Genomic DNA, 16452 nt, shown 5'->3' on the forward strand with positions numbered 1-16452 from the left:
TCTATGTCTCAATATGTGATCAGTTTTGTATATTAATCAATATTTTTCTACTCAATTGCTGACAGGTTTTGATAATCGTCACCGATGGAGACACGATCGACTTGAAAGAAACGATAACTGCCAGTCAGATCCTAAAAGGATTGAAAGTAACAATATCCGTCATTGGAATTGGTCAACATCTTAACCAGGCCAATCTGCAACAGATCGTCACAGAACCTGAAAATCTCTTTCAAACCAAAGATTTTGACGAACTTCCCAAAATTGTGGATTCTTTAAAAACAGTGGTGTGTAAAGATGTTACAAGTAAGATATTTACTATCGCCATTTATCTGCCTTTCTCAAACCCCCGTCTGAAAAAAAAGAAAAAATGTTAATCGTTTGACAGATTCAGTGTATATGGCAGAGATTTAAAAAAATATATATTTATGTCCTCAAACTCCAAACTTAAATTGGTGATCCTGACATGAAAATTGTTGTATTATTTTGTATAATAAGTCGTGCCTCATTCGTCCAACCATATCATGCTAGGACCGGCCATCTTTCGAAATACATGGTGACTTTTTTCTTTCGTTTGGTTTACTCGAATAAGCAAGTAAAAAATAATTTACGTATTTATTTTATGCATTTTAAGTATTCTTTCTTTGATTTTAGTGTGTGTAACTTCTTTGTTGAAATTTACCCAACAAAACAGAAAAAATAAATAAATAAATAAAAATAAAGATACACACCAGAAAAAAAAAAACTAAAAAAAAAAAGAAGTTTATTAACTCCCTTAGAAATAAAGTTTAATTCAGTCGACATCCGGTACTTGTACTGGGCTGGTTACTGAAGTGTGGTGTCTGCACAGATGCTGCACTCAAATTAATTGTCCACGGTTTCCCCTCCATTGACTAAGGCAATTTTATTTTTGCAGAATCTCCTTTTGAGGGGAGCTGGTTATCTCCCACATTAAATCGACCTTGTGTCACATTTTGTTTCGTGGGAAACAAATAAATAACTAGTCTGGTATACTGCCGTGAAAGTGGTAGTTCTTAAATTCCTTACCCCGAATAATCTTCATAAATTGATCTCCCTCACCTCGCGAGAAACTGGTGTATCTGTTCCCACCCCCGCGCTTCTTAAATAAGCAGAATTCACTATGTGACCAGCAGACTGTGGACTGTTCTTAGTGATTCGTCAACCACTGTATGCCCGATGTGATAGAATGATATAAGTATTGTGTTCTTACCTGCGTCAATATGGTCAGATGGAGAACTCGTATTGTAATATTTTTTTTTTTACATAGGCATCACCATATTATCAAGGCCTAGAGGCCACTCAAGGATAAGGGTTAAAGAGTGTACAGTAGAAATTGGACAATATAGTAATCATTAGTAATGAAAATTTGGTAAATTTGATAACTTATATGGAGCGGCTCATCAAGAACTTATTTACGTTAGACTTGAACACAACCATATTGTAGTCAGCCAGAAAGCAGGAAAACGGAAGACAATTTCACAGGCGTGCAGTTCTAAGAAAGAAGCTTTGTTCATGGAATCTACGTTTAGGTTTCGAGAAATACCTTCGTCATGCATGTGCAAACGTGCATATTATGGCTATATTGCCTTCTAAAAGTTAAAATTTGTCGTCGTCATCATCATCATCATCATCAGTAAAACTAAGAGTTTTCACAAAGGCCATCATCAAAGAATTGTTTTTAAGAACAACCTCTGGTTTTCTCTGGCATCTGAGTGACAACAAGTCTACTCAAATCCTTCCAGTACTCTCCACCTCTTTTGATTAGCTTTGCACATGAATTTGCGTTATTTCAATTTACCAGTGATTTCTCGCCAGCAATGACCATTGGACTTCACTGTAATTTGGGTGACAATGAGCCTCCCTCTTTGCACTCATCGAGTGGAGGTCTATTTAGTACTTACTTTTCGCGGTCTTTCCGTTCTCCTTGACCCTTTACGGCTGTCTGGTGCTACCAGATCAGGCTGCCTATTGGCTTTCTGAGACAAAATGCACCTACATCGATTTCTGTTTTTGTTTTCTATTCTCTTTTCTAAAACTTAATTATGTTCTACAAAAACAAAACAAAATCAACAGCCCCTTCCCTCCCCCCTTTCTTTTTCCTTCCCTACTTCCCGGTCCTGGATATGACCTTAAACTATATCTGATGGTGAGGTCCTAGTTTGCGGGCTTTGGGGAGTGTGGAGACACTCTTTAATAGCCATTGCTCCCAGGTCCACTCTGACCCGGAGTGGTAGTACCTGTTAGGGTCCCAACTATGGGTTAAATAGAAACTCTTTTGAAAAAAAAAAAATCAAATATTCTATTAAAAACTTTTTCTTCAAAATCACTGGATCGGCATTAAATGACCTAGAAAGGGTTGATATGCCGTAAAACAAAAACAATCAATCAAAAACAATCAACTTTACGGCTGTTCGGTGTGGTGCCAGTTGATGTCGACACTATAATTTTATCATTTTCGTGGGAGTGGGGGTTAGGTATATCTTACAATTATTTGGTTTCAATGATTACATGTGGTGTACCTCTATACTTCTGTCGCAGTTCCTATATGATCGGTTAGCGTTTGTAGCTCAAGTGCCGTGGCGTAGCAAAGGTGGGGGTGGGGCGGTCCACTCTCGGCAGCACGTGCCGGGGGGGACGGCATTTGGAGGGTGTAAAAATAGAAAGTAACAAAAAAAAAAATTAAAATAATAAAAAGCTGACAAAAACAAACCTGAAATTTTATACCAAAATGAGTTTTTATGGTCGTAGTATGTTTTTGTGTTTTATGCGTGTAAAATAAGGTCACCATTCGCCCATGTATGGAGTATTGTTGTCATATTTGGGCTGGTGCATCTGCTGCTAGTCTCTCACTACTAGACAAGGTTCAAAAGAGAGTCGCCAACCTGATAGGTCCTGAACTGTCATCTAAGCTTCAGCCTCGACGTAAATACCCCTGACAAACCCGACAAGCAGCTAAATCACACCCCTTCACAGTATAGATCCCTAGATGTAAGAGAGCCTTCTACTCCAATAGTTTCTTCCCCAGAACCGCTAGACTTCAGAATTCCATTCCGGGTCCTTGCTTCCCCAACTGTACTGACATGCAGAAGTTCAAGTGTAACGTGAACCGACATCTTGCTGCCCAACTCCCCTGTAGCTTATGTCCCTGATAGTAGCCCCTACATCAAAGTGGCAATGTACATTGTTTGGGGTGAAAATGTAATAAAAAAAAACTTTTTAAATCCTTTTTTTGATCCTTGATTGTAATTCTTATAAAAATAAATATTTTCAGGACATTCTGGAATTTTAAAAGTTAATGGATTATCAACGGCCAGCGCGCGGGGGGGGGGGTCTTACGACCGGCCCTGGTGGCAAAAATAGTTGCTATGCTACTGCTCATGTGAATTAGTTTCTGCATTCAAGGGTTTTCCTTAAAATTTCAGCTGTTTTCATTATTGTCATCCTTTGTATTTTCTCATGTTCTGTTGTAGGGGTACGAAATATATTCCTGTGTATACACGGTGTCCACAAAGTCTGGCTACATTATGTAGCCAGACTTTGTGGAAGCATCCTGTAGATTATGTAGCCAGACTTTGTGGACACCCTGTATATATATTCTCTTGTATATATATATATATATATATATATATATATATATATATATATATATATATATATATATATAACTACTTAATTTACTCACATAAAATTAATATACGAAAGTATAGATTTATGCGTAAACTTTAAGTATTTACTTCAAAACTGCTCAATACGTAGGTAGAGCTAGTTAGTAAGTTATAAAATGTATATGGCGATTAAGCTACACTGAATATTCCGCGTTTCATCCACTCTAAGACTCTTCAGGCTTATGCGCATAAGCCTGAAGAGTTCTAGAGTGGATGAAATGCGGAATATTCAGTGTAGCTTAATCGCCATATATATTTTATAACTTACTAACTAGCTCTACCTACGTATTGAGTACTTTGGGAGTAAATACTTAAAATTTACGCATAAATTTATATTTTCGTATATTAATTTTATGTGAGTAAATGAAGTAGTTATATATATATATATATATATATATATATATATATATATATATATATATATATTCTCGAGTATATATATATTCTTGCATATATAACTTCTCGTGTGTATATATTCTTGTGTATGTGGTATCAATATAATTGTGACATAGCTGTGACCATCTGTCTTTTTTTAAATTTTATTTTACTTTTGTTAGTTTGAAGGAGCTCCTTCCTGGGGCTAACACTTGATTCTATTATAGTTTAAATTTATATCCGAGGGCTCTTTTAAGAATAGACACTGTTCCCTTTATGGCTGCTATCTGTATTTCCTTACAGCTTGGTTTTCCAGGAATTGCTTCTAAGTATTTTTGAAGGTTCTTTCTTATTAGGCCGGTTGCTCCTGTCACAACTGGTATGATGTTTATTTCTTTCAGAGACCATGTTGCTTTTAGATCATTTTTAAGGTCCTGATATTTTGTTATCTTTTCCTGTTCTGTTCTATTAAAGCCAAAGTCGAGTGGAACTGTGACGTCGATAATGAGTGCAGTCCTTTCGGGCTTGTTCCATATTACTATATCTGGCTTGATGGCCTTGTATTTTATGTATCTGCCTGCCTATATGTCTTTGTCGTAGAACACTGTCACTTTTCCATTTGATGTTATCGGTGTGTGCACATGTGTGTAACAGTCATGTGTGTGTGTGTGTGTGTGTGTGTGTGTGTGTGTGTGTGTGTGTGTGTGTGTGGATTTATTTGCTTCCCCACTGAGCAAATTAGGCACAAGGCCGTTTTTTAATGTGGAGAGAGAGGGAGGGGGAGGGAATGGGGGACCAGCTCCCGAGAGGTGGGAAATTGGAGCTAGATAGTAACTGTTGGTCTGTAGGGTGATTCCCTACATTGACCAACGTCTGATATGTGGGGTTACCCCCACATATGGTCTTTGCTTGCAGTAGGTATTTATTTGCTCCCCCACCGAGCAAATTAGGCACAAGGCCAATTTTTAATGTGAGGAGTGAAGGGAGGGGGAAGGGAAAAAGGGGACCAGCTCCCGAGAGGTGGGAAATGGGAGCTGGTTAAAGGTCAGGTATGCGGGGTTGCTCCCACATCTGGTCTTTGCTTGCAGTATCTGTCGGGACAGATACTACACTTTGATCTTGTCGCCCGTGCCGCACAAGGTGGGGGGGGGGCTGTCACATATAAGATCTCAGGACACATATTTTTTTCTCGTTCCTGGTACCCCCCCTCCCCCTGCGATGATTCATGCCAGCTCCTCAAAAACATAACTTGACTTTATTGTTTGGAGAATTCTTTGTTTGACAGAACTGCTGCAACGTTGAATCGATTGAAATATTTTTCCTTCTTTTTTTTTTTGTTTTCTTATTTGGAATCAAGATTCTAATCTTCCTCAAGACCTCTCTGCGATTCCCCCATTAACTCAAGACTCTAGACTGCTAACTGTTTAACTTTTGACAGTGGACTGTCTAGAAAACGCATGTGCGTCTCTATTTTTTATATTTGGGGATGGGGTGCAATCTGAGGATGCATCTGCAAGCCAACACGTCCACAACACGTCAGAGTGGTGTTATTGGGTTTGATGACTTTAATCTTTTGAACCCTATCGCACTCAACGACATCCCGCACTCAACCCCATCGCACTCAACGACATCCCACACTAATCGCGCTATTCATGTCATGTCATGCACTTCATAACACTCAGTCATCTAATCTCTCCCATTCTTTTTGTAAAGTTTTGGAGGTATTGTTCCTAGTGCTCCTACTATTATTTGGTGGTATCTTCATTTTCTTCATCTTCCATATCCATTTCAGATCATCATCATCATCATCAGTATTATTATTATTATTTTTATTTTTATTTTTTTTTTTTTTTTTAGCTCCTGTCTGTACGAAATGCGCTGTTCCTGCCACCGATCTAATGTTCCTGGTCGACGATTCTGACAGTCTAAAGGCGACCGACTTCAAAAAAGAGCTCATGTTCGTTGCTGAATTAATTAGCTTCTTGGACTTGAGTCCCAACCACTACCAAGTGGGCGTGTCCACTTTTTCTAATGACCTGCACACCCACCTGCAACTCGGCGACACCAGCGACACAACCCTAATACACAAGGTTGTCAACGCGATCAAACCGTCCCGGGGAATGACCTATCTCGGCAAAGCACTAAGCAACCTCGTCAACAAAGCCTTTGATGCACATGGAAGAAGTCGCCAGGGAGCCAGAAGGGTGAGTTTTTGTTATGAAACTATCAAAAATTACAAAAAAAAAAGGGGGGGTATTGGTAGGTTTACAGGATCATTTCTATCGGTTTCATTAAAGCGCGACGAATGTATGATAACTGCTTCTGCTGATTTATCTATTCATGTGATATGCAGGCACGGTAAATTAAAGCACGTCAAATAGTTCCTGCTTTTTAATTTTTTTTTTTTTTTTTTTTAAACTCTTTGTAAAACATAAATCATCAACGCTCTGATCCCCAGCTGGCATCAATTGTGATGGATGGCTCTCGTCTGGGTGAGGCCCCGTGTTTTGACAAGCTTCTGGGTTTGACCTTTACTCCTGATCTGAAATGGAACACGTACATCAAGTCTGTTGCCAAGGTCGCTGGAAAGATGGTGGGATCCTTCTACCGCTCCAGAAGATATCTCACTACTGATGCAATTCTCTATCTATATAAAAGCCAAGTACGGCCAAGGATGGAATACTGTTGCCATATCTGGGCAGGAGCTGCCAAAAACAGCCTATCATGCCTTGACAGAGTACAAAATAGACTTCGTGGTTTAGTGGGGGATGCCCTTTTCTCTACCCTGCAACCCCTCTCCCACAGAAGAGACGTTGCGAGCCTATCCTTGTTTTATCGTTATTTTCATGGCAGGTGCTCGTCTGAACTCCAATCCCTGGTCCCCCCTCGCCAATCTTTCACGAAAAACACCCGTCTAGCTGAATCCACTGTGAAAAATTTCCCCCACTCTATATCTGTGCTTAAATCAAAACGCGGATTCCATGAACAAAGCTTCTTTCTTAGAACTGCACGCCTGTGGAACTCTGTTCCGTCTGCCTGCTTCCCTCCAGACTACAACTTGGATGTCTTCAAGTCTAATGGTAACAGATTCCTAATGAACCGCCCCCTTAAGTAAACACTTAATCAAATCTCCTCACTAACGTAATGTACTTGCAATAACCCTTATCCCTGAGTGGCTCCCGGGCCTTGATAAGTGGTGATCACTGTGTAAAAAAAAAAAAATAAAAATAAAAAATAAACAAATATCTTTTTCAGACTTAGAGGGGGTATTTAAAAGAAAAACGGGTGAATGTTTACTTTATTTCTACCTTAACAATCACCTTTTTTGTTTTCGGGTATGCTGAAAACGAATATCACATTTAAATTAAATCAAAGGGGTATTTAAAAAAAAATATAAGTAAATGTTTACTTTCTTTCCACCTTAACAATCACCTTTGGAATGTCGACTTTTTCAGTTTTCGGATATGCTGAAAACGAATATCGCATTTAAATTAAATCAAAGGGACATTTAAAAAATATGTACATTTTTGCTTTCTTTCCATCTTAACAATCACCTTTAAAATGTCAAGAAATTTGGGTTTTCGGGTATGCTGAAAACGAATATCGCATTTAAATTAAATTAAAGGGGTATTTTTTAAAAAAATACGGGTTTATTTTTACTTTCTTTTCACCTTGACAATCACCTCTAAAACTGCAACTTTTGCAAGTTTTCTGGTATGATGAAAACGAATATCACATTTAAATTTGGCGCAAACAAGTAGTTTTCTGTATAATAAGCAATGTAATTCCTTATGCTATCGCTGGTAGCCATTTTTTGTATGCACAAGTGCGCGCATATTTTTATTTTAGAACAACTGACTAAGCATCTCCTAGAGATGTAAGGACACGCATAAAACCATGCGGTAAGTTCACAGCTTCTCCACAAACTGATAGAAACACATATTAAGTGTTTACCTATTGTTTTTTTTTTTGTTTTTTTGTTTTTTTTGTTTTTTTTTTGCTTATCACAATCGTCACATATATAATAACATATAACCCCGTATCTTTTCTTATCAGAACAGCAGGTGGCAGACAATACCGACTTTTCGTCGAATCATTATTAAGCGAAAAAGTAAATACACACAAAAAAGTTGGAGAAAACCCTCAAAAGTTAACAGAGAAACGGGGTAATCGTGAAGAAAGAGAGAGCCTGTTTCCTCCGTTCGACTATAGGTGGCGTTACTGTCTGTCCACCCAGTTACGGAAGCACAAAATCTATTTAATGGCACCCTTGAAATAAAAATAAATGTTTTTGTTATATTTTAATTTTAAACATTTTTTTTGTTTTGTATTTTTGCAAACATATTTAAGTTTTATTTTTGTTCCAAACATATTTACGTTTTTTGTTTGTTTGTTTTTGCAAACATATTTACGGTTTGGGGGGGGGGGGGTGCAAGCATATTTAAGTTTTATTTTTCCAAACATTTACGTGTTGTTGTTTGTTTATTTTCAAACATTTACGTGTTTTTTGTTTTTGTTTTTACGTTTTTGTTTATTTTTGGCAAGCATGAACTAAATATTTTTGAAATATTTTTCTTTTAGAAAAGTTTGCTTATGCACTTATTGTACCGCGCTATTTTTTAATAGTAGTTTCAAATAAGATTCAGGTTTTACAATATCTTTTTTCAAATATATATATATACTGGCGGAAAAGGTAAAATAAGTGTAGAAAAATTAAGAGAAAGGGGGGGGTCCATAAAAAAAAACATAAAAGAAAAAACGTTGATTTTTTTTTATTATTGTAAGAGCGTAAAAAAATAGTCGCGGAAAAACGGTTGTACCCATAAATATGTTTAGAAGAAAAATATAGCAAAAACATTTAGTTTATGCTGGCAAAAAAAAAAACGTAAATGTTTGAAATAAACAAGCAACAAAACGTAAATGTTTGGAAAAATAAAACTTAAATATGTTTGCAAAAACAAAACAAAAAAAAACGTAAATATGTTTGGAAAAAAAACAAAAAAACTTAAATATGATTGCAAAAAAAAAAAAAAAAAAAAAAAACACGTTTAAAATTAAAATATAACAAAAACATTTTTATTTTACGGGTGCCATTATATAGATTTTGTGCTTCCGTAACTGAGTGGACAGACAGTAACGCCACCTATAGTCGAACGGAGGAAACAGGCTCTCTCTTTCTTCACGATTACCAGAAACGGACATGCAAAGTCAACCAATTTTTTTTTTTTTTTTTTTTTTTTTTCATACTGTTATATTACAGAACTGAACGTATGGAGGCAAGAAAGTGACAAACGAAAAGGTTGAGTTTAAACTTTTTATTTAAAGTTAAAACGATCGTGAAACGAACTGTTTAGTGTGTCAGGATAATTCGGCGGCGGCGTTGGTAGGAATGCTGGTTGGGTGTTAATATGAACTCTGTGACGATCTAAGTTATTGTCAGGCTAAGGTGAGGGGTGGCGATGGCAGCAACGTGGCTTGTGTGTTCTGGCGTCTGGAATACATGTGCGATGGCGACGATGACAGGAATGTGGCTTAGTGTACTAATGTCTGGGATTCGGGTGCAGCGATGGCGAAAGAGGAGTAATCCTAAAAGCAGGTGTGACAGTCGCTCCTGCTATTGGCGGGACATGCTGTCTGGTGGGCTATGCTGATCTGGCGGCGTCGGCGAAAGTGGTGTAGTCTTCAAGGCTTGCTTTCCAGTATCACGAGTGAAGATTTTATGGCATCTAGGCATCTGTACAGTGTAAGGGTGGGATTTTGCTGCTTTTCTGATCTGTCGAGGGAGGAACTACTGCTTTAAGTTCGTCCAAGCACTTTCCATTAAAACAGGTACAGGATTGCCATATTTCAGCGATGGGACAGAGATTGGAGTTTGGTATGCCGATAGGTTGGGTTCTGATGTAGATAGCTTCAAGTATTTTAAGTTTAAAAATTAATATTATTTTTTAAATTGGTTTCAGAATGGGTTCATCTTTATTTAAGATAAATCTTTAGGATCTATGTTAAATCAGAGAGGGACAGGCGTTTTTGTAGATCTTGGTAAATTGAGCTAAAGTTTACAAGATGCATGGTGAGACGGTGGGATAGGGTAGTGGTTGTAAAACTAATGTAGCTAGATATAGTGACTTCTGCCCTAGAGCGGTTTTCTTTATTGTAGCTACATACATTTTTTATACTGAATCACAACCTGTAACGTTATGTGTCGTTACACTTCAAACTTCTCAGGCCCACACGCTGTTTGGTACCGCCGCAAAAGAACAAACAAATAGAACAGAAATAGGCAAAGAAACAAAAATCTGACTCTGCAGTTTTAAAGATGTAAATGAAATCCATTTATTCGTGGTTCTTCCAAAACAATGCATTTCATTATATTTCAAAAGTCCTCCGCACACACGTGATTTTTAAAAGTCTCTGTGTCCCTGCCATCTAACGCTGGCGCTTTCTCGCGCTCATGTCTACACGTCCAGATAATTCTGACGAAGAAGTAAACCCAAAATCAATATTCTTGCTGATTAGAAAGACGATATTACGTCAAGAAAAGAACTCCTACCTTAACAGTTTAAATTGTCTCAAAGAGACCATGACAATATTGGGCACCAAAGTCCTTAAATTATTAAGAATATTAAAAATGAGTCCGTCATGCATGAAAGATTTGCTTGAACTGAAGATTTCAAACAGCCTTTTGACTTTCTGACATTTTGGACTTCAGTAGAACGCATTCTTAGACGACTTCGTTAGTTTTCGTTTGGGAGAAGTCAGAATCTCTTGGTTTTGAGGGACTAATCAAGCTATTTTTTTTTTTTTTTTTTTACAAACAAGCTGTTTTTTTTTTTTGTTTTTTTAATTTAATATCTTAAGACTTTACTAATTATCTTTGAAATAGACCCAGACAGCTAATATTCATCTTTCCAGTGATTTTTACAATAAATTTATTTAACTTCAAAATTTACCTGTACTTGTCAGTTTCCGAATATCGCCATGAAAACATTTTCATTATAACTTTTTTTTTTTTTTTTTCACGTGTACAAATATTTTTTTCCTTTTGGAAATTAACTTTAAGCTTTAAGCTTTGAAATACAATCAAAACGTAGTCGGAAACCTACAAAAAGATTATGATAAACCCACTTTCCAAACTATATCTCCCTATCTTTTATCCGCCATTATTTCCTGTGCTTGCGCGGGTTAAAATTCAAATCAACCAATGAGAAAAGCTGCAATTAAAACAATGCGTTAATTCAATCAACCAATGAAGTGACGCGATTCAAGTCGTGTAATTTCTTATACGTTGTAATTAAAAACTGAGCACTTCTCTCAAATGTCTAAATATTGACTTTTTTGATTTTTGTTTTTGATAATCTGGTAGATTATCTGGTAAATCGATAATAATCCATTGAAAAGATTGCAAAAAAAAAAAAAAAAAAAAAAAAAGAAAAAATATAATGGCGCCGCGCATTGTACACGTCCGCCTCGATATTTTTTTTAAATATGTAATTGTAAGCAAAATCAATATTACTTAATTGTCATGTCGAAAGTAATAATATATCCAAAAATTACGTAAATTCATCTAGTAGAAAATTAATTATAGTTAAAAGTATTTTTTACGGAAAAAGTGAGTAAAATTGCATTTTTCTTAGATGTTATAAAGTAGACGGTGAAAAGTTCACAAAGGGGACATAATTCGAAACGCACATTTTAGATTACATGTTCAATGGTGTGCAATATTTGCAGTCTATAACGATAGACTTTTTCTACTAAAAACACAATAGTAGTTATTCTACTCGATAAACTTTCGTAAATTTTTAGATATTTTACTATTTTCGACATGCCAATTAAGCAATATTGTTTTTGCTAAAAGCGATATTTTTTTTTTAATCGATCTGTCGACTCTCTCTTAATAAGCACTCTGAGATTTATTTCTTTTTCAGATTGATGGCGTTGTCTTTTGGATAAAGTAATCAAATATTTGAACAAACCCTATTCACTGTTTTTCAGGTCATCGTGGTTATTACAGATGGAGATACGATCGACATTGAGTGGACATTAAAAATCGCAGACAATCTCAGATTATTGAAGATCGAACTGTTTGCGATCGGCATTGGTAAACATTTGAACATGAATTATATCCAACGGATTGCAACGAATCCGGAAAATGCGTTCCAAGTTGACAACTTTAAATCACTTGACGCTGTGGCCATTTCGGTGAGAAAAGCCATATGCAAGGAAACCACAGGTAAGTGTAAACCTTCTTTTTATTTTTATTTGTCAAAAGATCTGTCTGCCACTCAGTGTATTTTGTTTTATGGCATATCAATCATCTATGAATTATTTATATAGGTATGTGGGCACTTCTGCAGTACTCGGACGAGCGCCATTGTTAGGGGGCGATAACTCCAATTTCTTCTTCTTTAAATAAATAACAAAGAAGATTTTTTTCTGAACACAAAAATATTTGAAAACCAAAATCGAAAACATTGAAAGGAATAATATATTAACAGGAATCACGAGGTTCTTTGCTCAGCAGCCGAGAAGGCTAACATGCTTGCCAGTCGGTTTGCCTCAAACTCCACACTGGACCCTCTAAACCACCCCCTACCTCAATTTCCTATGCGGACAGACGCCACGCTAGACGATCTGATAATCACCCCTGCTCAGGTGCATGCTATCATAAAAAACCTTGACACTTCCAAAGCATGTGGACCCGACCTCATCCCAGCTGTGCTATTAAAAAAGTGCTCAGCCGAAGTAGCTCTAGTTCTCTCTAAACTCTACAACAAATGCCTTAATGAATCTTGCTTTCCGAGCTGTTGGAAAACTGCTTCTGTAGTATCAGTATTCAAGAATTCTGGCGAAAGAACTGACCCATTAAATTATCGCCCTATTAGCCTCCTCCCACTTTTTGCCAAAATATTTGAGACCTTAATTAATCATGCTCTAGTCCAGCACCTTACAGATGCTAAACTTCTGACCGACCATCAATATGGATTTAGACAAGCCCGTTCCACAGCAGACATCCTCACTGTAATCTCTGAACGCATATACCATTCACTGGACAAAGCGGGAGAGGGCAGAGCGGTAGCTCTAGATATATCTAAGGCTTTTGACAGGGTATGGCATGAGGGTCTCCTCAGGAAGATTAGATCTTACGGTATCACTGGTAGAATACTTAACATGATTAAATCCTTCTTAGATAAGAGAAAAATCCAGGTTGTCCTCGACGGTCGTACATCTAAACAATATGATATAAATGCGGGAGTGCCCCAGGGATCTATCCTTGGATCTCTGCTGTTCCTGATATTCATAAATGACCTCCCCGACAAAATTGCCTCTGAGATGGGTATATATGCTGATGACACCACACTCTATAGCAGGCACGACAGGAAAACAAACGAACATATATCTAAAGTAATGGCAGAAACACTAGAGGATGACCTCCAATCAGTAGTGGAATGGGGACAAAAATGGATGGTAACGTTCAATGCCACCAAGACAAAACTGGTTTCATTCAATAATTACAAGAAACCTTCTCTACCACCTATAGCAATGGCCAATGACTCTTTATCTGAGAGTACGTCTCTCAAGCTCCTTGGCCTAACGTTCACAGGAAACATGAGTTGGAACAATTACATCGAGGGCATTGCCAGGGCCGCTGCAAGGAAGGTGGGCTCTCTCTACCGTGCTAGAAAACTTCTAACACCCGAAAGTATCCTGTACCTCTATAAGGCCACTATTCGCCCATGTATGGAGTATTGCTGTCATATTTGGGCCGGTGCATCGGCTACTAGTCTCTCGCTCCTTGACAGGGTTCAAAAGAGAGTCGCAAATCTGATAGGCCCTAAACTGGCATCTAAACTTCAGCCTCTGTCCCATCGTCGAAACGTTGCATCCCTCTGCCTGTTCTACAAGTATTATAATGGTGAATGCTCTGAAGAACTGCAAGCACTTGTGCCCCCACGACGTGAACACCCTCGACAGACCCGACAAGCTGCAAAATCCCACCCCCACACTGTAGAGATCCCTAGATGTAAAAGATCTTTCTACTCCAGTAGTTTCTTCCCCAGAACTGCTAGACTTTGGAATTCCATTCCGGGTCACTGCTTCCCCAACTGTACTGACATGCAGAAGTTCAAGTGCAACGTGAACCAACATCTCGCTGCCCTAATCCCTACATAGTACCCCAGTAGATGTTTCCCCTGATAGTAGCCCCTACACCAAAGTGGCAATGTGCCTTGTTTGGGGTGAAAATGTAATAAAAAAAAAAAAATTAAAAAAAATACAGGCAAGTATGTTAAACTCAACTGAAGGACAAGTAATGCTAAAACTTTCTCCCTTTGAGTCCTGAGTCTAGATTGACCGGAAAGCAGAAACTGCTTACCGGAAATAAAATTAGCATCTGTAGGAACACCACTCCAACATTTTCTACAGACAATGCTCACCAGGAACTCTATAAACTCAACGCCTCTATCCACTGTGCCACGAGCCCAAGGATTAATTGGTCAAAACGTGGTGGAACAACAACTATAGAAGGCAGTATTTACTGGGTGGATTTATTTGCTTCCCCACTGAGCAAATTAGGCACAAGGCCGTTTTTTAATATGGAGAGTGAAGGGGAAATGGGGACCAGCTCCCCGGGGAGTAGGGGAGCTGGATAGTGACAATTGGTATGAAGGGTTTCCCCTATATTGACCAATAACTAATTGCTACAAGAGCAATGGTCTTATATGTGGGGTTGCCCCCACATATGGTCTTTGAGATTCATGCCCAGCCCCACAGGGGCCGGGCGAAACTGAGGCAGTATTTACTGGGGATGCAGTTACAAGACTCAGCATTCCTATCCCGTCGTGGTTAACCACCTGAAGAAGGCCAGAGGATGAGTTGGTCAAAACGTGGTGAAACAACAGCTATGAAGATGAGGACAACAGTCCGCAAAAGGAATAAATGCACAAATTAATAACAAATTAATAACAATTTAATAATAATAAATAAAGCTATCAAATATAATTGTGTTATTTATATTCTTGGGAATACATTGCTTTTAGAATTGAATTCAAATATGGTGCTAGTTTCCTTGTGTGGTCTGAATTAAAAGGGTTTTTCTTTATCTTCAGAAGGTCTCCAATGTTGTGTGTCAATAACATAGTACGCAGTACTAGCTTGAACCAACTTGCTTGTGTTCAAGTTAAGTGCAGAGAGGTCAAAAGGTAAAGACTGAGAGGCTTCAAACTCATTGACTTCTGTTGACGACGCGTTGCACCTGCATGCTGGCAGGGGTCACGAGGCAGATCAGTACATGTTGAGTGCGAACCGGTTAACAGGGATGTTACCACCCCACACATACACCTTAAAATAAAGAGATGACACACATGCGTTTCTAGTCACGTAGTTGAATCGCAGTCAGAGTGTTCTTGAGTCAGACTAGAATCAGTCAGTCAGAACGAGAAAATCTTGATTCAAGATAAGAAGACAGAAAAAGAAGAAAGAGATTTGAATCGATTCAGTGATACAGAGACCCGACCAGAGAATGAGGGAAATCCGGAATAAAGACCATCTCCAAAGTTGTGTTTTTGGGAGTATGCAGGAATCATTGCGAGAGGGTATCGATCAAAGAAGAAGAAAAAGATATGTGTCTTAAGATCTCCTTATATGTCACACACACACACACACACACACACACACACATAACTGTATAGGGTCCTGGATATGACCTTAAACTATATCCAGTGGTGAGGCCCCAGCTTGCGGGCTTTGGGGAGTGTGGAGCCACCCTTTAATTGCCATTGCTCTCAGGTCCACTCTGACCCGGAGTGGTAGTACCTGTTAGGGTCCCAACTATGGGTTGAATAGAAACTGACTTGAAAACAACAAATATATTCTATTAAAAAATTTTTCTTCAAAATCTTTGGATTCGGCATTAAGTAACCTGAAAAGGGTTGATATGCCGTAAAACAAAAACAACCAACCAACCATAACTGTATACACACATGTGCACACACAAAGACAGATGATCACTGCCAGGTCATAATTATATACATCACATAGACGAGAATATACACCTCTATAACAAAAATAAGACATTTTAAATTTTTTCTCTTATGATTTTTTTAAGTTCAAACTTACTTTTAGCATTAGTTATCCTTTTTAATCCAGGAATAAAAAAAAAAACGTAAGTCGACCCCTAAAAAATAACTCCCAGAAATTCGACTTATACACAAGTATATACGGTAACTGTTCTGACTATATTTTAGCTTGATTTTTTTTTTTACAAGGGAATCCAGGCCCAGAGGCCACTCGAGGATAAGGGTTAAAGAGTGTTTATGGTCAAAAGGACAATAGTAATCGTTAGAAGTGTAAATTTAGTAAAATTGGATTACTTTAAGGGAACGGCTCATCAAGAACT

At 37.9% G+C, this 16452-nt stretch overlaps 1 protein-coding gene across 1 annotated transcript in view; it reads left to right on the forward strand.

Annotated features, from left to right (window-relative positions):
• The window catches only part of LOC145258323 (collagen alpha-6(VI) chain-like), an 88155-nt gene that overhangs the window by 65645 nt on the left and 6058 nt on the right, over positions 1 to 16452 (forward strand). Inside the window, exons 5-7 of the mRNA XM_080116417.1 lie at positions 66 to 303; positions 5916 to 6262; positions 12051 to 12288. Coding sequence (XP_079972543.1) covers positions 66 to 303; positions 5916 to 6262; positions 12051 to 12288 — 823 coding nt within the window. The remainder of the gene's footprint in view (positions 1 to 65; positions 304 to 5915; positions 6263 to 12050; positions 12289 to 16452) is intronic.

The sequence above is a fragment of the Euprymna scolopes genome, chromosome 33 (genome assembly GCF_053919585.1).
Source record: "Euprymna scolopes isolate OS-2025 chromosome 33, ASM5391958v1, whole genome shotgun sequence".
NCBI lineage: Eukaryota > Metazoa > Mollusca > Cephalopoda > Sepiida > Sepiolidae > Euprymna > Euprymna scolopes.